This window comes from Pagrus major, chromosome 24, assembly GCF_040436345.1.
Source record: "Pagrus major chromosome 24, Pma_NU_1.0".
In the NCBI taxonomy this organism is placed as follows: domain Eukaryota; kingdom Metazoa; phylum Chordata; class Actinopteri; order Spariformes; family Sparidae; genus Pagrus; species Pagrus major.
Genome location: NC_133238.1, coordinates 15,662,304 through 15,680,481, shown reverse-complemented (window position 1 = coordinate 15,680,481; position 18,178 = coordinate 15,662,304). Strand labels below are relative to the sequence as shown.

The following is an 18,178-nucleotide window of genomic DNA, read 5'->3' as shown; positions in this document are numbered from 1 at the left end:
AATAATAATAACAATAATAATAATAATAATAATTCATTCATAATTCATTCAAAACCCTGACAGCAGCCTGGAGAGGTCTTATCAGCAAAATGTGAAGTAAAACTAACCCAACAACAGTGATGGAATGTAACTAAGTACATTTACTCAAGTACTGCACTTAACTTAACTTTAAGGTACTTGTACTTTACTTGTGTATTTCAATTTTGTGCTACTTTATACTTCCACTCCACTACATTTGGAGGCAAATATTGTACTTTTCACTCCGCTACGTTTATTTGATAACTTTAGTTACTAGTTACTTTACAGATTACATACTGCATCAGAGCCAAAGTAGCTCATTTTTAAATTTATTTATTTAATCTACAATCAGATTTTTAAAAAACACTGATTCTGATAATGAGAAAAATGCTGATAACGCAGTATACAGTTTATACATAATTATGTTTAATTTACTTTTATTTGTACTTTTGAGTAATTCCATTTTATGACACAAAATTAGTCAAAAACGTAATGAAAACAGTGTGATGAATAATGATTGTGTTTGTGTGCAGCAGTGCTGTAAGAACCAGATGGACAACAGAAACAGAAACTCCGCCCCATCACATGAGTCACCTGAGGTATGACTCACATGCACCTCACACATTAATCGCTGATCAGGCAGTATCTTTATGACTGTTTGTCTTTCAGAAAGATTTATTGCCCTGATGGTGTCCATGTTCTTCCGACTCGTCGTGTAGCGATGACAAACGGGAACGCTGTTTGTGCTACAAACCAGGAAATGACGTCACGTTCCCTGGTAAGAGCAACTCGGGCGAGTGGTCTCCCATGTAACTGGACTGCAGCATTAAACTAACTCTTCTTCAACATGGAGAAAGCCTGTGCACTGGAGAAAGAGACCACCAGCTCCACAATCAACACAAAGCAGGGTGAGGAAAATACTCCAGGAAGCAGGTAACTCCGGTCTGAACCATGTTCCGGTGTAAGATCTTGTTTTGTGATATGATCCACTGACGCTGCTGTTACCAGTAACCAGGGTTGTGTTACCTCAGCAGCACGTCTGCGGTTGAGGACAGCCCTGCTCCCTGCAGAGGTGACACAGACAATCCCTCAGAAGAAGAAGGAAACAGCAAACTGTCGCTGATCAGCTGGAACGTGGACGGGCTGGATTCAGAGAAACAGCCAGAGAGAGCGCGAGGCCTCTGCTCTTACCTGATGACGTGAGACCACATTTCTGAGGTCATGAGCTGCTGCTGTCTGTGAACACATGTTTATTTTTATCTCTCTTCTTCAATGCAGCCTCGCAGATAGTTTCAGTTTTGTTTCCCCACTGATCCACTGTGCAACAAATACAGGAATACAGGCTATTCATTCACATAGGGCGTCATGCAAGCTAGGACTGCCACTGTTCAAACTAGTTCCTGTACAAACTGTCGCTCTTCAGTACAGTATGTGTGGAAATGTGTTCATTTTGTGATCAAGTTCAACTCAAGACTTCAGACTCTGATAAAAGTTGTCAACTTCAATCCCATTGTTACTGATCCTGAGGATCTGAAGGTTCATTCTTGACCTCTGAGATGGTTTTGATCAGTTCTGTCTCCTTCGTCCATTCAGGCACTCTCCTGACGTGGTGTTTCTTCAGGAGCTCATCCAACCATACGTCCGCTTCATGAAAAACCGTCTGGCGGCCGACTACACGTTCATTGAAGGTACATGTGAGAAAGTGAAGGAGGTGACAGAACAGCTTTTATTACAAAGGCAGTACAAACACAGCAAATAGTATTCACTCGTAATAAAGTCATAACTTAGTGTACGGTTTGAACCTTCCCTCTGTTCCCTCCTGACCATCAGGCGGTAAAGAGGGTTACTTCGTCGGGATGATGCTGAAGAAGTCACGAGTCACCCTGCTGGACAGTAAGATATTCGACTTTCCACTCAGTCGGATGATGAGGAACCTGCTTTTCGCTCAGGTTGGTGCACAGTAATGAGAATCAAGCCTGTGTAGGTGCTGTCTGAAAAACTTGGTTTCACCTTTACCAACTTCAAAATCAGGTGCTGTTCAGAGGCCAGACGCTTCATCTGATGACGTCCCACTTTGAGAGCTGTAAGGCCCACGCAACAGAGCGGATGAGACAGCTGGAAATAGTGATGAGGAAGATGACACATGCGCCTGATGATGTCACCGTCTTGTTTGGAGGAGACACCAACCTGAGAGACGCAGAGGTATGCACTCTCCATCCAGAACACGTCAGACAACAGCACATTTAGGAAAAAAAGGCTTTTCAAAATAAAAAACAATGTCAGAAAACAAAACAACATTTTAGTAAACACAGTCTGCTGTCTGTAAAACCTTTAACAGGACACCTCCATGCATTTAACTCCTGACATGTAGAAACATTGTTGACGTGATAAATCATAAATCACCTCTGTCTTCTTACCTGTCATTCCATCCTAGGTGGCCAAAGTGGGCCTTCCCAGCAGCGTCTGTGATGTGTGGGAGCAGCTGGGAGAGCCGGAGCATTGCCGTTACACATGGGACACTCAGACAAACACCAACAAAGATGTTGAGTACAAGTGTCGCCTCCGCTTCGACCGTCTCTACCTTCGCCGGGCTGCCAAAGAAGGAGTCCCACAGCTGGAACCTGACAGCATGGCGTTGATAGGGCTGGAGAAGCTGCAGTGTGGCCGCTACACCAGTGATCACTGGGGGATCTACTGCACTTTCTCCACTGAGTAGAAATGCACAAACGAACCTGAAACTATGCAAATCTCCTGTTTGTGTACGTACAATACTTTCTCAGATTTATATGTGTGTGCTTCTGCAGCAGATGTGTGGAAAGGGCGTGCTTCAGTCAACATCAGACCAAGTTTCTTTCTTTTCCTATTTTTAATGTAAGTTTACTTAGCTTCTGTAGTTACAATTACAAATGTCAGCAGGCATACTAAAAATGCTTGATTTTTGAATGGGCTGTTGAGCCTTGAGAAGTGTCGGCAGGAAATTCCTTGCAGACTTAATCGAGCTCCAACATCCTCCATCAATAAGGTAGGTCAGCGTGTAGGCATGAAAATATCAGTCTGTGAAAATCTTTCTCTTCTGATTAAAATGTCTTCCCCAAAACTACAGAGTGCACCTTTAAGACAAAGAAAGGGTCTAGAAAAAACAGAAAAATGTGATGATTTTTAAAAAGTTATGTCTCTTTTAACCTCTTCTCAGTGCAGTGTACTTGTTGGCACATAAACGCATCATATATTGCATCATAAACATCCAGGTGTTGTATCATAATCACGAAAACTCTCACAATATAATATTCAGCCTTTCAATCGAGAAAGTAACAGTTGTTTCGTGTTAATAAAGACAGAAAATGCGACAAACATTAGTCCTGTTGTCCTGTTTTTTAAATACAACAACAGCCACTAACGTGAGTTACCAGCGTGAAAACAAGCGTCCTGTCCCTTTAAGAGTCACGTGCTCAGCGTCGTAGCCTAGGAGACGTTTTGTTTACTTCCGGGTTGTCAGACTCGAAAACAAGAGGGACACAAACACGCCCACGACACCGAGCAAAGCGGATTAAAGTCCCGCAGAGATGGCGGGGGAGGCTGAGGACGAGATCCCAGGTAAACATCGACAACTATCTCATCGTTTAACGAGCGTTTATCGTTTATTAGCGAGGATTTTAAGCTAGTTAGCATCTTTATCCAGCTAATCAGCGGCGCGGGTTAGCATCTGCTTTAGCTCGCTGGCTAACGGAGAATAAACCCTTTTTATGTTCACTTTCTCCGCTTTAAACTGTCAGTTTGTATGTATTTTAGCGATGTATTCATTATGCCTGGTTACATGTTTTACATTATTAGCTGTTTGTGTGTTTCTCTTGCCTTTTCGTTGGCTGGAAAGTAGTTTAAAAGTAGTTTTTGCAACGTGCTCTGTCATGAAATATTAACACGTCTAAGCTAATCATCTAAGCTCATGTGTGGTATTATCCTGTCATAACACAATTAAAACACTAACTTTGACGTACTTCTGCCTGTGAGTATTTCCATTTTATGCTACGTTATAGGCTTCTTCAAATCCACCAAATTGCATAAGGACATGTTGCATTTTAGCTCCAGTGGACGAGTTAAAATGAGCTCCAGGTGCTGCACAAAAATACTGCTCACACATTAATGCATGAGTTATTACAATTCAATAATACGCCGAAACATTGTGCTTCCTATGAGCACCTTTATAAATCATACTTCAAGTCCATACTTCTCATTAATATACTGTTATTTTTTGATTGACTGTTTTTACAATGAGGTGTTGCTACTTTCACTCAAACACTTCTCCTGCTTTTCCACATATCATGAAAATATGTAAACGCGGATGTTATTATAGGGAATGATTTAATTATTTACTTTATTAATTTATAGTTTTTATTTTATTTGACATGATGAGATGGAGGACAGGAAATCACAACAACAATAAGACTTATTTTCAGAGTGTTCCTCGAGAGTTAAGGTGCTGGAGATCAGATGACAAACTGCCAACAAACCAGTATAATAAAATACTAAATAATCATAAATGAAATCACTCCATGACACCACAGATTATTGGTATAAATCCATCAACAGGTGGACTTTCAAACACCTCAGGGCTCCGTTTTTATCAGCAGCTGTTGGATTTATCTCTAAATTTGACGTTTACATCGAAATGACAGAAAGAAAAGCACCATTTATCAAAGTATTTGATATGTTCACTTCACATATACCTTGAAATGATCCACTGATGATCAGACCACTTGTTTTTTTGTTGTCAGAATCAGGAGCAGTTTTCACTTTTGGAAAGAGTAAATTTGCTGACAACGTCCCCAGTAAATTCTGGCTCAAAAATGACGTGCCCTCGAAGATCGCCTGTGGAGACGAGCATACCGCCTTAATAACAGGTGAGAGGAGACATTTTGAAAAGTGTTAAACCTTCACAGTATTTGATTTTTACTGATTCTGGGTGAGAACAGTTGCCTTTTCCTCACTAAGGTGTCCCTGCAGCTCAAACACTCAGCAGCCTCTGTCTTTGTCTCCACAGAAAATGGGAAACTCTTCATGTTCGGCAGCAACAACTGGGGGCAGCTCGGTCTGGGCTCCAAAGTGACTGTGAACAAGCCGACTTGTGTCAAAGGTCGGTCTTTAAATCGCTCTCTGCTCCTTGTTTTGGTCCAGAAAGAGAGAGTATTGTGTGGAAGTGCTGCCACTGACAGCTGCCTTCAGAAGTGAAGAGGGAGTCCCTGAGAGGAGGAGACGCCTCCGTCAGCCTCCACAGGGAAGTATTTATAGACAGTCTCTAAATTTATAAGAAACCAAGATAAGTATAAATGTAGTGCCTTTCCCTTCGTATGCCACTAGAAGGGGAAGAGCCCTGCTGAACGGGAAACACAGAGATTTGTTCCCATTATAATCCCAATCTGGAGGGTCCATAATCTGGTCTAATCTACAGAGACAGAGACAGACTGGGAGACAAGTGGTGCTCCTCAGATGTCTGTGTACTACAGCTCCTGGCAGCCATTTCATGAACGTATATGTGTTGCATGATCACTGTGATACTGAAGAAAACTTAAAAACATGATTTTTCTAAGGCAAGTTCTGCACTTATAAGGAGCGACTTTTTATGAGGATTTCTAGGCAGATTTATGGAGTCATCATCTCCTCCCTCCGTGCTGATGAAAGTCAGGTGAAGTCTCGTAGTCCACAACACATTTCTGGAGCTTCACAGTAAAACAGAGTTGCAGCGTTCTGCTAAACACCTGAAGCAGCTGGAGACTTGATTTAAAACGGAGAAACAACCATAAAAACATCAGATGTCTCCGTACAGCAGAAGCCGAAGAAGTCCTAGAACTTGTCGAGCTACTTTTCCCAAGTTCACGAGTGAACCCTCATGCAGCTCTTGGAGTTGTAACCATAAATGCAGATCTGTTTGTCTTTGTGTTTGATTTCAGCTCTTAAATCAGAGAAAGTTCAGCTGGTGGCCTGCGGAAGAAACCACACTCTCATCTGCACAGGTCAGTCAGCGTCTGAGTCGGATGAGACTGGACCACATTTAAGATGAAGTTCTTCAGTTTTCTACACATCTGTTGTCTTTGTAGCTCAGGGAAAAGTGTTTGCGTCCGGTGGGAACAGTGAGGGTCAGCTGGGCCTCGGAGACTTTGAGGAGAGGACGTCCTTCCAGAGGATCCAGATGTTTGATTCTCATGGACCAATCAGAATGCTCGCTGCTGGGTCCAACACCTCCGCTGCTCTCACAGGTCACATTCAGAGACTAGACTTTTTATTTAAATTAATATTTTTGCCTACATTTATATTTTTAATTGTTCTCTCAATCATGATTTTGTCAATAAATTTGATTTTTAAATCTAATTTTTTCCCCCAAAACTCTGCAAAGTTTTAGTATTCAAACTGTGACATGTTAGTGTTACATTTTGTCAGTATTTTTTCAATTGAAGGAAAAAAATATTAGAATGTTTTTAAACTAAAAATGTTTTAGTCTGTAGATTGTGTCCATAAAATATAATTTCTCACGTGAAGTGCTGCACAGAACGCAGATATGTTGGGGTTCATTTCTAGAATTAAAAGCTTTTTAGCCAGTTACATTCTAGAGTGAATCGGAGTTTACAAATCAAATTTTGTTTTCTTTTCTGATTTATATTATTAATGCTGGATAATGAAAGTATATCTCTCTGAATGTTGAGCTTCTCCCACTGTCACATGTTTTATAAAATGTTGAAAGACGAGATGAGGCAGAGCAACGATCGTCAACAGAAGTGATGTGTTTGTTTCGCAGAGAGCGGTAAACTGTTCATGTGGGGCGACAACACGGAGGGTCAGATCGGCTTGGGGAAGGAGAGCCACGCCTCCTCGCCACAGGAAGTCAACGTGGGTCGACCAATCAGCTGGGTGTCCTGTGGATACTACCACTCTGCCTTAGTGACCGGTGAGCACAGTCAGTGGTAGAGACGAGTACGAGTCTTAAAATGAAGCAGTCAGATGTCAGCAGGAAGTTTCATTCTGGACTGTTTGATAATGAACGTTTAAGCTCAACTGTGTGATTTTGTTTTATCATATTTCTGGTTCTGGTTTATTGACTTTTTTGCTGAATGATATAAGAACCAAAAAATAAAAAAATGTATGAACAAAGAAGGAAGATGAAATGTTCAATAATGTCTCTCGTGTGTGTCAGTTGACGGAGCTCTGTACACGTTCGGTGAGTGTGACAGCGGTAAACTGGGCCTCGGCACCGACCAGCTGCCCCGACACCGAGTCCCTCAGCTGGTGAAGACCATCAAGGAGCCCGTGGTGCAGGTGGCCTGCGGCGGGGGACACACGGTGGCACTAACAGGTAGAGAAATAAAACTACAAATATGGCTGAGAACTACATCTGACGCACATTTTTCTACATACTAAAGTTGAATCCATTTTGTTGACTTGACATTATTATATTATATATTATAGTGTTCTTTTAATGTGTTAGTTGTCTTAATGATTTAAGAGTTAAGGGTAAGTCATTGAGGTTTCTACAGTTATAATATATATTTAATTTATATTTTATTTTATTTAATTTGTGTATTTTTGTATGAAATCTTGCAGAGATGCAGCTCAAACCTCTTCACCAAACAGAGGAAAAAATATTAAAATAAAATGCCTCATAAAGTAAAAACAACCATAAAACTTTAAAAAACAATCACTAATGTAAAAATTAAAGTTGCCATTGAATAAGATCAGAAGTGATCTCAGACACGCTAAATTAAACCTTTATTAATTGATCCTTTAATGAATCTGTTTGTGTCTTTCAGAGGACGACGTCTTCACGTTCGGTCTCGGTCAGTTCGGGCAGCTCGGTCACGGTACGTTCATCTTCGAGTCGCGGCTGCCGCGACCCGTCGAGCACTTCAAGAAGGGCCGAGTGTGTCAGGTGACCTGTGGAGAGAACCACACAGCTGTCGTCACAGGTTAACAGATACTTACTTTATTTCACAAGTTCAGTTGATTTTCTCCTCAAGTCCTCAGTCATAAAACGTTGCTGTGGTGTTTCCCTTTCAGACGGCGGTCTGCTGTACACGTTTGGAGACGGTCGTCACGGTAAACTGGGACTGGGAGAAGAAAACTTCACCAACCAGTTCAAACCAACTTTGTGTCCGCGCTTCCTCAAGTACTTCGTTCAGGCAGTAAGTGTGTCACATGAGAGCTTTCTGATTTTTAATTTATTCAATTACATTTTTTTGTTTTTATTAAACGTTTTATTGTGATTGCCAATGGAAATATTATGATTCAGATATTTTGATTCAGCTCCTAATAGAATCAGTCATTTTTTAATCATTTTAAATGTGAATAAATAAACACTGACTGTGTGTTTGTTCAGGCTCCGTGCGGTGGCTGTCACATGGTGGTGTTGGCTCGGCCGAGGGATCCGAACAGCGGCAACGTGACTCTGGAGGAAGACGACGTGACGGAAAACTTCCTGGAGAAGCCGTACGTGGAGCTGCTGGGGGACACGGCCGACTCCTCCAGCCTGCAGAGGAGCCTCTCTGCTCGGGTTCGCAGGAGGGAGCGGGTGGGTAGAGAGCACATCAACATGTGATTCACAAAATAGTGCACATGACTTTGTCAGACTGCTGTTTTCAATGTCATAATGAACTTTTACACATGTTTTGATTTACAAAGTGACATCAAAATGACAGAATGTAGATGTCTCATGCAGTGTTTTATTTAATGATTTTAATATTCCTCTTTTTCCATGTTTGTGTTTTAGAAAGGTTGAGTTAAAGTGCACTTTTAAAGGCAGCCAAGAATAAAAAGAACAATTTCCCCTGTAAGCTCATTCATTCTCCTCACCTTCCCCCAACAGGAGAGATCTCCGGACCAGTTCGGCGCCATGTTCCGCACGCTGCCCGCCATGATGCCCGGCTACCTCCACCCGCAGCTGCCCGTCTCCAGCCACACCATCCCGCCCAGACTGCCTCCACCTGAGCTGACCCACAGAAAGGTGCTGAACGGCACTCACCAACATGGAAGCGCAGGGTCAAACCACCAGGGTACCTACCTCACCTCACCCCACCTCACCTCACCTCACCTCCACCTCCTCCACCTCCTCAAACTCCTCCTCCTCCATCAATTAATCCAGAAAGTAATCAACAATGAAAATATTTGTTAGTTGCATCCCTCCTCTCCTGTCAAAACCTTTTATACCTGCGAGTATTCACTTATCTCTCCAGGAACTTACGTTGTATTCTCGTCTTGACACATTTTGCAAAATCAAATCTTAAATTATTTCCTGTCATACAGGATAATGCAATTAAATCTAAATCTAATCTTTGTGTTGACAATGAAAGATTTCAACACTTTTGAATCTCCTAAAAACATAAAAGTCAAAATCTGTTTGTTCAAAAACTGTGAGTTGTGTGAATAAAACCAAAACAGCTTAAACTTGATACGTTTCCTTCATTTCTGAAGGATAAAAAGGTTTCTGGACTAACTTGCTCTCCTGTTTCCTAGCAGGTGAGACAGACAGCGTTGTGGAGAGCCTGACCGACACCGACAGTGTTAAAGGGCTGGGAGACACCACAGACTTCCTCAACATGGTGAGAGATCAGATCCAGTGAGTGACGTCTGATGAGTAGATTTTAATGTTAATTTTGCTTTTTTATTCGTCCTGATAGACACATGTGATGAAGATGGACCCCAGTGATAAATCGCTCACTCTGTCTCCAGTTCAGAAGGTAACTCGCACTTTTCTTCTGTCTTTGTTAGAGCCAAGGAAGAGTTTCCATCATCCAGTCAAACATTTCTGATTTTCTCTTTGATTTCTTTGCACGTCTCTTTTCCTCTCTAATGCATGCCTCTTTTTCATCCTCTTCTTGCTCTCTCGTGCTGGGGATAGAGGAAGGGTAAGCACGGTAAGAATATTAAAGGGCAGAAATTGAACCAAAAAAAGGAGAGGAAGCTCTTAAATCAGAGCAGTTTCTCTTCGACTTCGCCGTCTCGTAAGAGCGAGACAGCCTCTCCTCGCCGGGCGTTACCCACCGAGCTCCTGAGGGGCCACAGTGCTCGCGCTCTGGCCTCCCAGAGCCCGCAGAGACAGAAAACAGCCAACAAGAACAAAGAGAACCTGATTATGGCCGTGGAGGAGCTGCAGAGGAAGCCCGGGAAAAACAAAGCTCCGGGTGTCGGGGACATTAGGAGGGCAGCGTCCAAGCAGCGACTCAGGCCAGCTCAAGGGAAAAGCCAGCTGATAGAGGTCAGCAGGAAACTCTCAGACTCTAAACAAAGTCTTGAAACCAGAAAGACGGTTTCAGGCTCTGAATCTGCAGTGGCGAAAGTTAAGCAAGTGCAGCCTAAACCTGTCAGAGTTAAAAGCAAACCGATAGTCGTGCAAGGGGTTAGCTCGCCAGGTAAACGCAGTCACACAGACTCACCTGGGATTCATCTGAGTGATGAAAAGAGCTCAAGTAGCTCTCAACTGCTCTCTGAGGTGAAAAAATCTAAAGAGAAGACAGATTTTTCAAAAAAATCAAAGAATGAGAAGAACAAAAAAGAGGCTCGGACAAAACCCACAAAAGAAACACAGAAAGAGACGTCAAATCTCAGCTTGCTTGCTGGAGCTGCCTCTTTAGCAGGAACGGTATTAATGCATGAGGTGGTGTCTAGAAGCCGTTCCAGCTCAGCATCACCTTCACCCTCCGAGAGCAGCCGTGGTGTCCTGAAAGACAGCGTGACGAAGTTCCTTAATGAGGAATTTAGCAACAAATCTGCAGTCAGCATCAACATCATCCCTGCACCTGAGAGTCCTGAAGTCAGGACGAGTCAGGATGAGAAGGAAACAAGTCAGGGCGAGAAAGAGACGAGTCAGGATGAGGAGGAGACGAGTCAGGACGAGAAGGAGATGAGTCAAGATGAGAAGGAGACGAGTCAAGATGAGAAGCAGACGAGTCAGGACGAGGAGGAGACGAGTCAGGACGAGAAGGAGACGAGTCAAGATGAGAAGCAGACGAGTCAGGACGAGGAGGACACGAGTCAGGACGAGAAGAAAACAAGTCAAGATGAAAGTGAAGAGTATAGTAAGGAACAGACAGACTCTGAGACTGTCAAACAGGAGGAGGAGGAGGTGGAGGAAGGGCAGAGAACGAGTGCGGAAGTAAGTGAGGAAGAAGAGGAGGAGGATATCAGTCACAGTATCGAGAAAGTAACAGAAGAAGAAGAAGAAGAAGAAGAAGAAGAAGAGGGCAAAGATAGCGACACTCTTCAACCAGAAGACGAGTTAGAAACTGATGAGGATGAGGAGGCAGATGACAGCGGTGCTCAGGAAGAGGAGGAAGAGGAGGAGGATGCAAGTGAGACTGCAGGAAGTGAAAGTGAAGCCGAGACTGATGAGAAAGAGAGCAAAGGAAGTGATGTAGAAGAGGAGGAAGAGGAGGAAAGTGAGGCAGGGTCGAGTCAGGAGTCAGAGAGCAAAGGAGGAGAGTCTGAAAATGAAGAGGAGGAAGGTGAGGACGAAGAGGAGGATGTAGAAAGCGAGGGTGAGGAAGAGGAAGGTGAGAGTGAGTCTTTGAAGTCCTCAAAGGCAAATGAAACAGAGGGAGGAGAAGAGGAGGAGGAAGAACAAAGTAGTGCTGACGAGGAAGAGGAGGAAAGCAGTGAGGAAGAAGGGAGTGAAAACGAAGAGGAAAGTGAAGAAGAGGATGAAAAAGGAGAAGAGGCGGAAGAGGAGGAGGAAGAAGAAGGGGCAGAGGAAGAGAGTGCTGAGGAAGAAGAAGAGGAAGAGAGTGAAGGAGAAGTGGAAGAAGAAGAGGAAGAAGAAGAAAATGAGGATCAAGACAACAAAGAAGAGGATGAGGAGGATGAAGAGGATGAGGAAGAAGAAGAAGAAGAAGAAGAGGAAGAAGAAGAAGAGGAAGAAGAAGAAGAGGAGGAGGAAGAAGAAGAAGAGGAAGAAGAAGAAGAAGAGGAGGAAGAGGAAGTTGTTAAAAAGAAAAAGTCTGCTGATTTCAATAGATCTAGAAGTAAGCTCAGGTCAGGGGTCAAAGGTCAGGCGATGAGATGATGTGTTACCACAGTACCTCAACCTGAAATAACACAAGTCCTTAAAATGATTGTTTATAAATATTGATCAATCTGTCAGCATTTATTCCAATCAATGAATTGAACATCACAATTTCCAGAAGCAGAAGGTGACATCTTCAAATGCAAACAACCCCAAAAATATATAATTAGGAGTGATTAAAAACAGAGAAAAGTAGCAAATATTCACATTGAATTTGGTGTTTTTGCTTCATGAATAACTTAAACAATTAAGTGCTTTGATAAATTTGTTGTTAATTATGTTTACATCCATTGATTGTTTACATCAATTAATCAACTAATGGCTGCAACCCTAAATGAAGTAGTGTTGTAGGAAAAGTAATGTTATTCAATTTTCTGTGAAAAATTGAGTAACATCATCTGCATAGAAAATCACCAAAAAACATTTATCAACGAGAGAGAAAGATTTTTCCATTCATCACCCCTGGAGGGGCGGAGACCAGCCAGAGCGTCAGTTCTGTTTTTATTAAAAGTCGAGTTCGAATATAAAAAATTTGAAAAATTATGCAGGAATCAAATTTGAACTTGGCTGCAACCAATAATATTTTTAATTTTCAATTATTCTCTCTCTGTTGTCAGTTTAATTTGTTTAGTAGTTTTCTCTTTAAATTGCCAGAAAATGTGAAGTTTAAACTAAAAACGTGAAAAAACATTTAAAAGCCCTGTCTAGAGCCAGGATTAGGGTTAGGGAATTTTAAACTGTGTCTCAGCTTGAATATCTTTTGTGCGGTTATATATGTTGGTAAAAATCTGTTTGTGAAATAATGACGAAATTGAATCTTAAGGATTTCTGTAAGACGTGTTTTTTCCATTTTAAACTTGAATCCTATAGGTGACATTTCATCAGTTTTCGATTGACTGAGTTGATACTGGGTTGGAATCTCTGGACCTTCTGCTTTTGCAAGAACTTATCACATACAGTGCCTTTCTGCTCATATTTTATTATTTCGTCAGTTTAATGTGTTACGAATGCACCTGTGAGTTGCTTTCTTCTCTTGTTTTGCTCAGTACCACTTCTGTTTTTCCATCAAGTGATTTCTACACTGAATTCATCTCGCGTTTTGCTGTTAAAGGCTTTGTTTACCTTCTTGTCGCAGCTTAAAAATGGCTATATATAAAAGAATAGTTTGTTTTTCCCTGCTGCACAGGATTATCTGGATGCTTATGATAATGCATTACAGACCATTTTCAATTGTGTTTATATTTTCCGAAATTTAAACAAAGGTACCAGCTCGTTAATATTCTTCTGATGCAGCTTGTTTTATCGTTAGTATTTAGTATTTTTTTAATATGGAATTATTCTTCTACCTACTTTTTCAATCTTTCTACTTTCTTTTTTGTTTCTGTTCATTTCTGTGTTTGTAATAAATAATTGTTTTTATTTGATTTACATTGTTTTCGTGTTTTGTTTTTAAAGAAGCTTCAGGAATTGATTTGGGATAGAAGTTTTAAAGGGGAACAAAACACCTCACTGAAACACACAAATCTGAAGGCAGCAGTAATATTTTTATAGTATATTTTCATGAATACACTTATAGAAGTAATGAGGCCATTGTCAGAGAAATAATCTGACATTTCAAGAGTAAAGCATTTTGAATTCGGACATTTATCTTTTCTGATGCTAAGAAGCTGTCAAACTTCAAACATCATTCAACATCATAAAATCTCTGTTAATGAATGATTTATTGATGAAAACTACGGTGGCCCTGATGTACAAAACACAACGCAAGGTACCAACCCTTTCCAGTTACATTGTCGCCAAAGCTGTTGTGTTTTGTCAATTATTGTGTTTTGCACATTGGGCCACCGAGAAACTTCAGGTCATCACTTCCCTCATTTGAAATGTAAAAGCTGACCAACTGCTTCACAGACGACTTTATTCTTGAAATAACAGAACTTCTTCACATTACTTTAGCTCTTATGCTGTAATTAAACATGACATTCTAACTTTTTCTCAGAACATTTTGATTAAATGCACATTTAACCACCGAATGAATGAAATTGGAAAAGTAATAGTCAGGTTTGTAATATTTCTGAAGCATCTTACAGGATCAGATTTGATATGTCAGTAGTTCTTGTTGAGAAATCTGGGTGAAAAAAGTGAAAACTATCAAAACTGGAAAAATTACGCAGGAATCTTTTTTCATAGATTTGTCATAACAATGCCAGGGAATTGTGAATAACGTCCCATTATATTGCATTTAAAGTGAATTTAATATAGATAGAAAAGCAGCAAATTCTCACTGAACATTTGTCATTTTTACTTCATAAACAAGCAGAAAAAATCTCTGACCAACTTATGTTTTCAGCAAATTTCCATAATTTGAAATCTGATGCTTTTCATCTCTCATTCACTTTGTTCATTGAGCGTTTGATTGGCTGGTTTCAGGATCAGGTGGGCTTTGTTTTCTTCTTCCAGTCTTTGTGTTTATAATCCCTCCTGTAATCCCATCGCAATTTTGCCAGGATTGTGGTATTTTTCTTTATGTTTTCCATCCTACCTATTTCCATCTTTCCTCTTTATTTTAAATCCCTTTTAAAATGCGCATTTAAAAAAAATCTGCTTCCTAATTCGTGTAGTGTGATTTAAAACTGAGCTTCTCCCTTGAATCTAAATCTTTCCAACTGCTACCTTGTGTCAACCAGTCCACCAGGTCATTTCAAGTCATTTATTCCCTTTTTATATCAGGATTTGACAGAAGGATTTGGTCAGACGTGGAGAAAAAGTGAAGAGGACGGAGAAGAGGAAGATGATGAAGAAGAGGTGGAGGAGGAGGAGGAGGAGGAAGAGCAGGATACGTCAGCTGAGACGGAGGGGATGCCCTCCAGTTTGGACGAGTCGACAAAGAAACCATCAGAGGAGACTCAGAGTCCTGTAGGTTTATTTATTTAATACTTATTTATTTATAAGTATTTCCTGTGTTACCAACATGAAACATCTGATCTTTCCAGAAGCCTGAAGAGCTGAAAGAAGAATCCAGACCTGATGGAGAGCAGAAAGGTTTGTTTAATCAGTTTATACACAGAAAGCTGAGAGAACAAATTACATTTCAACAGATTCTATAAAAAAAGCAAAGACTTATCTGGACTAACAGGGTAGTAATAAAGGAATATTAATCAAATGAATGTTTTATCAACAGCAGCTGAAATCAGCGAGCAGCCCGACAGCACAGGTGAAGAGAAGACCGATGACAGAACCAAACCAGCCAATGGGACGGCAGACGGGGGCTCTAAAAGCCAATCAGGCTCCAACAAGAAGGTACAAAAACTGGAAACTGAAGCAACTGGAAACTAGAGATGTACCGATGCTGTTTTTTCCTTTGCAATACTTCTTACGATCCCTAAACTTTGTGTCAATCAATCAATCAATTAAACGTCATGGAAAAAACAAAAATGGATTTAGACTACTGCACAGCAACAGCAATAAAATCTGAGTGGTTAAAATAATAAAAGATAAACACAAGCAATAACAATAATGATAAACAAAACACTTTCTTTGTTATGCACCAGGTTGTTCAGCACCGCGTCCGCCAGTATGACCAGTGTCACCTTGTTGCTGGGCGGCTTTTAACTATAAAGTTTGTAGTATGAATCCAACAGAAGACCAATTCTTACATATCACACCTTTAACTTTGATCGTCACGTATTTTTTCTAGAAATCACTTGTTAGCAAACTGACATGACAGGAAATTAACAGAGAATCTTTTCGTCCTCCTCTCAGCTGTCTCTCTTCAGACGGCTGTCCTTCTCCAGATCGAAGCCGACCAACGACAGGGAGCAAACCCCAGCGGAGGCAGCCGTCCAGGGAGAGCGTCCTCCCTCCGACCCAGAGACAAACAGAGGAGCACAGCAGAGGTCTTTACCCTCCGGAGCCAGAGGGCCTCGCTCTGGGGCCTGCACAGTGCTGTGATCCCAGAAATAGACTCTCAGGTGGCCTCAGTCATCGCGAAAAAGACCAAAGCGTGAGAAGGTTCATTAGCAGCGAGGCCGAGGCAAACTTAAAGCAGACCTGTGGAGTTTTGTTCTAAAAACACTCAGTGTTACGCACAGAAACGAATATTTATTTTAAAACTCTTCTACATGGCACTAAAACATGCTGGAATCACTTTACCTTATGTCCTGACTGCAAAGATGCAGGCTCCCCCTGTGAACATAAAAAATGAACCAGGAGATCATTACCGGACTGTTTATTATCAGGCTCGACAGCTTTATGAACGATTATCCCGATAACGGAAATTCACCGCGATCAGCTGATCTCAAGCACGTTTTATTAGGATCCACGATAAAATCTCACATCGTCCTGTCTCTAGTTGGTATCATGAGGTCTAACGATGTGCCGAGTTTTTAAAACATTTACAAAGTTGATTTTTAAGTATTTTAAACAACGTTGTTTTCATCCTCGTTAACAAGCCTGCGGTCTTCTTCTCGACACATTGCAGGTCTAAACTCCACAGGGAACCTTTAACTGTGTCTCAACACTTCCCCTCGGGGATGAAGGTGTTTTCTTACAGCTCTGTGGTGAGCAGGATCCTCATCATGTCGGCCTGAAGCACAGAGTGAAGCCACAGCAGAGATCAGCTGTGACAGATTCATGCGTCTTCACTTGTTCCTCTGACAGCTGCACTGGGATCTATCTGTAGCTCCTTCACAATAAAAGCCAGCCTTGCTTTGCCAGTGAATGCTTTTAATGTGAAGCAGCAGCAGGATGTGTGAAACTTGTCCGAATAAGTTACAGAATGAAATTAGATAAAGGATTTTAACATTAAAGGTGCAATATGTAAGATTTTAGTTGAAATTTTCATCAAAATGTGAAGAAACAACATGTTTTGTCACTTTGTCATCTGTGTACTGTGTTGCAGAGATATCTACTGAAGTTAGCATGCTAACCAGCTACCAACACTTCCCCAGTGCTCCCAGTCCGGACAGCTAGCTGCACGGCTACCTGAGCTAACTGCAGCTACAGTTAGCAGCAGTTAGCGGCGACACTAGTGATATGATGCCTCCTGTTTGTTTTATGTATGAATTTGACATGTGGCTGTTTCTCACATATTGCACCTTTTAACCGGAGTATTGTGATTGGTCTCTTTGTAATGATGTCATCAAAGACGAGCCCGGTGATGATTTCTGTGAATTTAACACGTTTGCCTCCATCTTTAATCAACCACTACACTTTAAACCACTGTCCAATCACAAGTGACCTACAGCTGAGCCCCCTCCTCCACCAGTATGACCAGCGTCACCTTGTTGCTGGGTGTTGTTTTTAACTCTGCGCGCACATTTTCTACCCAGCAGCTGAGGGGTGTGTGTGTGTGTGTGTGTGTGTGTGTGTGTGTGTGTGTGTGTGTGTGTGTGTGCGTGTGTTAAACTGTGAGGATGTAAATAATCGTATTTATTGTGACCTGGTCCTTGAGCACATTTGCACTTTGGATGTGATCTGTATGCATCAGTTTTATATTCTGACATGATAATCTCATTTAACAGTTTTTTATCGTTTGGATTTTTGTGATTTCAGTAAAGAATTTTTATATGAAGTCGAATGTGAGTCGCTTGATTTTCTCCAGTTTTCACATTGAAATGAAAGTTTTCTGTTGAAGGTTGATGCTCTCACTGATAAGACAAGAGGGGAGTTGATGATTATAAGCTGTTGGAGCTGATTGTAGGATGAAGGAGTTCCTGCAGACTCGAGGCCGACAATTACAAATGTTTATGAGCGATCACTGAATATTTGACCTCTATAAGGAAGTTTGTGAGGAGAGTCAGCTGCAGATCCAGACCTGCTGCAGGAACAAGCACCAGAGTCACATCAGATTCTGCTCTGCTCCGGAGGAGAAGAAAGGAGAGGAAGACAGGAGGAGGAGGAGGAGAAGAAAGAAGAAGAAGAAAGAAGACAGGAGGAGGAGGAGGAGGAGAAGAAAGAAGAAGAAGAAAGAAGACAGGAGGAGGAGGAGGAGGAGGAGAAGAAAGAAGAAGAAGAAAGAAGACAGGAGGAGGAGAAGAAGAAGAAAGAAGACAGGAGGAGGAGGAGGAGAAGAAAGAAGAAGAAGAAAGAAGACAGGAGGAGGAGGAGGAGGAGAAGAAAGAA

At 41.5% G+C, this 18,178-nt stretch overlaps 3 protein-coding genes across 3 annotated transcripts; all 3 read left to right on the top strand.

The window, feature by feature from the left end:
* Positions 1–865: 865 nt before the first annotated feature.
* Positions 866–3,364, top strand: LOC141020478 (tyrosyl-DNA phosphodiesterase 2-like). Its single transcript, XM_073495566.1, has 6 exons — positions 866–951; positions 1,050–1,217; positions 1,612–1,706; positions 1,849–1,967; positions 2,050–2,220; positions 2,453–3,364. The coding sequence occupies exons 1-6, from the start codon at positions 866–868 to the stop codon at positions 2,732–2,734; spliced, it is 921 nt and encodes a 306-aa protein (XP_073351667.1). The 3' UTR covers positions 2,735–3,364.
* Positions 3,365–3,512: 148 nt separating this feature from the next.
* Positions 3,513–17,627, top strand: LOC140992094 (X-linked retinitis pigmentosa GTPase regulator-like). The gene is made up of 17 exons (XM_073462342.1): positions 3,513–3,612; positions 4,791–4,916; positions 5,057–5,149; positions 5,964–6,026; positions 6,111–6,269; positions 6,806–6,955; positions 7,202–7,360; positions 7,815–7,970; positions 8,062–8,186; positions 8,381–8,572; positions 8,867–9,053; positions 9,514–9,599; positions 9,678–9,737; positions 14,786–14,971; positions 15,049–15,097; positions 15,237–15,355; positions 15,818–17,627. The coding sequence occupies exons 1-17, from the start codon at positions 3,582–3,584 to the stop codon at positions 16,004–16,006; spliced, it is 2,130 nt and encodes a 709-aa protein (XP_073318443.1). The 5' UTR covers positions 3,513–3,581; the 3' UTR covers positions 16,007–17,627.
* LOC140992410 (uncharacterized) lies at positions 10,133–12,124 on the top strand. Its single transcript, XM_073462715.1, has one exon. The coding sequence runs from the start codon at positions 10,133–10,135 to the stop codon at positions 12,056–12,058; it is 1,926 nt and encodes a 641-aa protein (XP_073318816.1). The 3' UTR covers positions 12,059–12,124.
* Positions 17,628–18,178: the final 551 nt, after the last annotated feature.

What these genes read in the sequence shown, in the direction of transcription:
- LOC141020478 (XM_073495566.1), top strand. Translation starts at nt 866, where the DNA reads ATGGAGAAAGCCTGTGCACTGGAGAAAGAGACCACCAGCTCCACAATC. An exon ending in GAAAATACTCCAGGAAGCAG is followed by an intron (nt 952 to 1,049) that starts GTAACTCCGGTC and finishes GTGTTACCTCAG; the next exon opens with CAGCACGTCTGCGGTTGAGG. An exon ending in CTCTGCTCTTACCTGATGAC is followed by an intron (nt 1,218 to 1,611) that starts GTGAGACCACAT and finishes TCGTCCATTCAG; the next exon opens with GCACTCTCCTGACGTGGTGT.
- LOC140992094 (XM_073462342.1), top strand. Translation starts at nt 3,582, where the DNA reads ATGGCGGGGGAGGCTGAGGACGAGATCCCAG. An exon ending in ACACACGGTGGCACTAACAG is followed by an intron (nt 7,361 to 7,814) that starts GTAGAGAAATAA and finishes TGTGTCTTTCAG; the next exon opens with AGGACGACGTCTTCACGTTC. An exon ending in CCACACAGCTGTCGTCACAG is followed by an intron (nt 7,971 to 8,061) that starts GTTAACAGATAC and finishes TTTCCCTTTCAG; the next exon opens with ACGGCGGTCTGCTGTACACG.
- LOC140992410 (XM_073462715.1), top strand. Translation starts at nt 10,133, where the DNA reads ATGGCCGTGGAGGAGCTGCAGAGGAAGCCCGGGAAAAACAAAGCTCCG.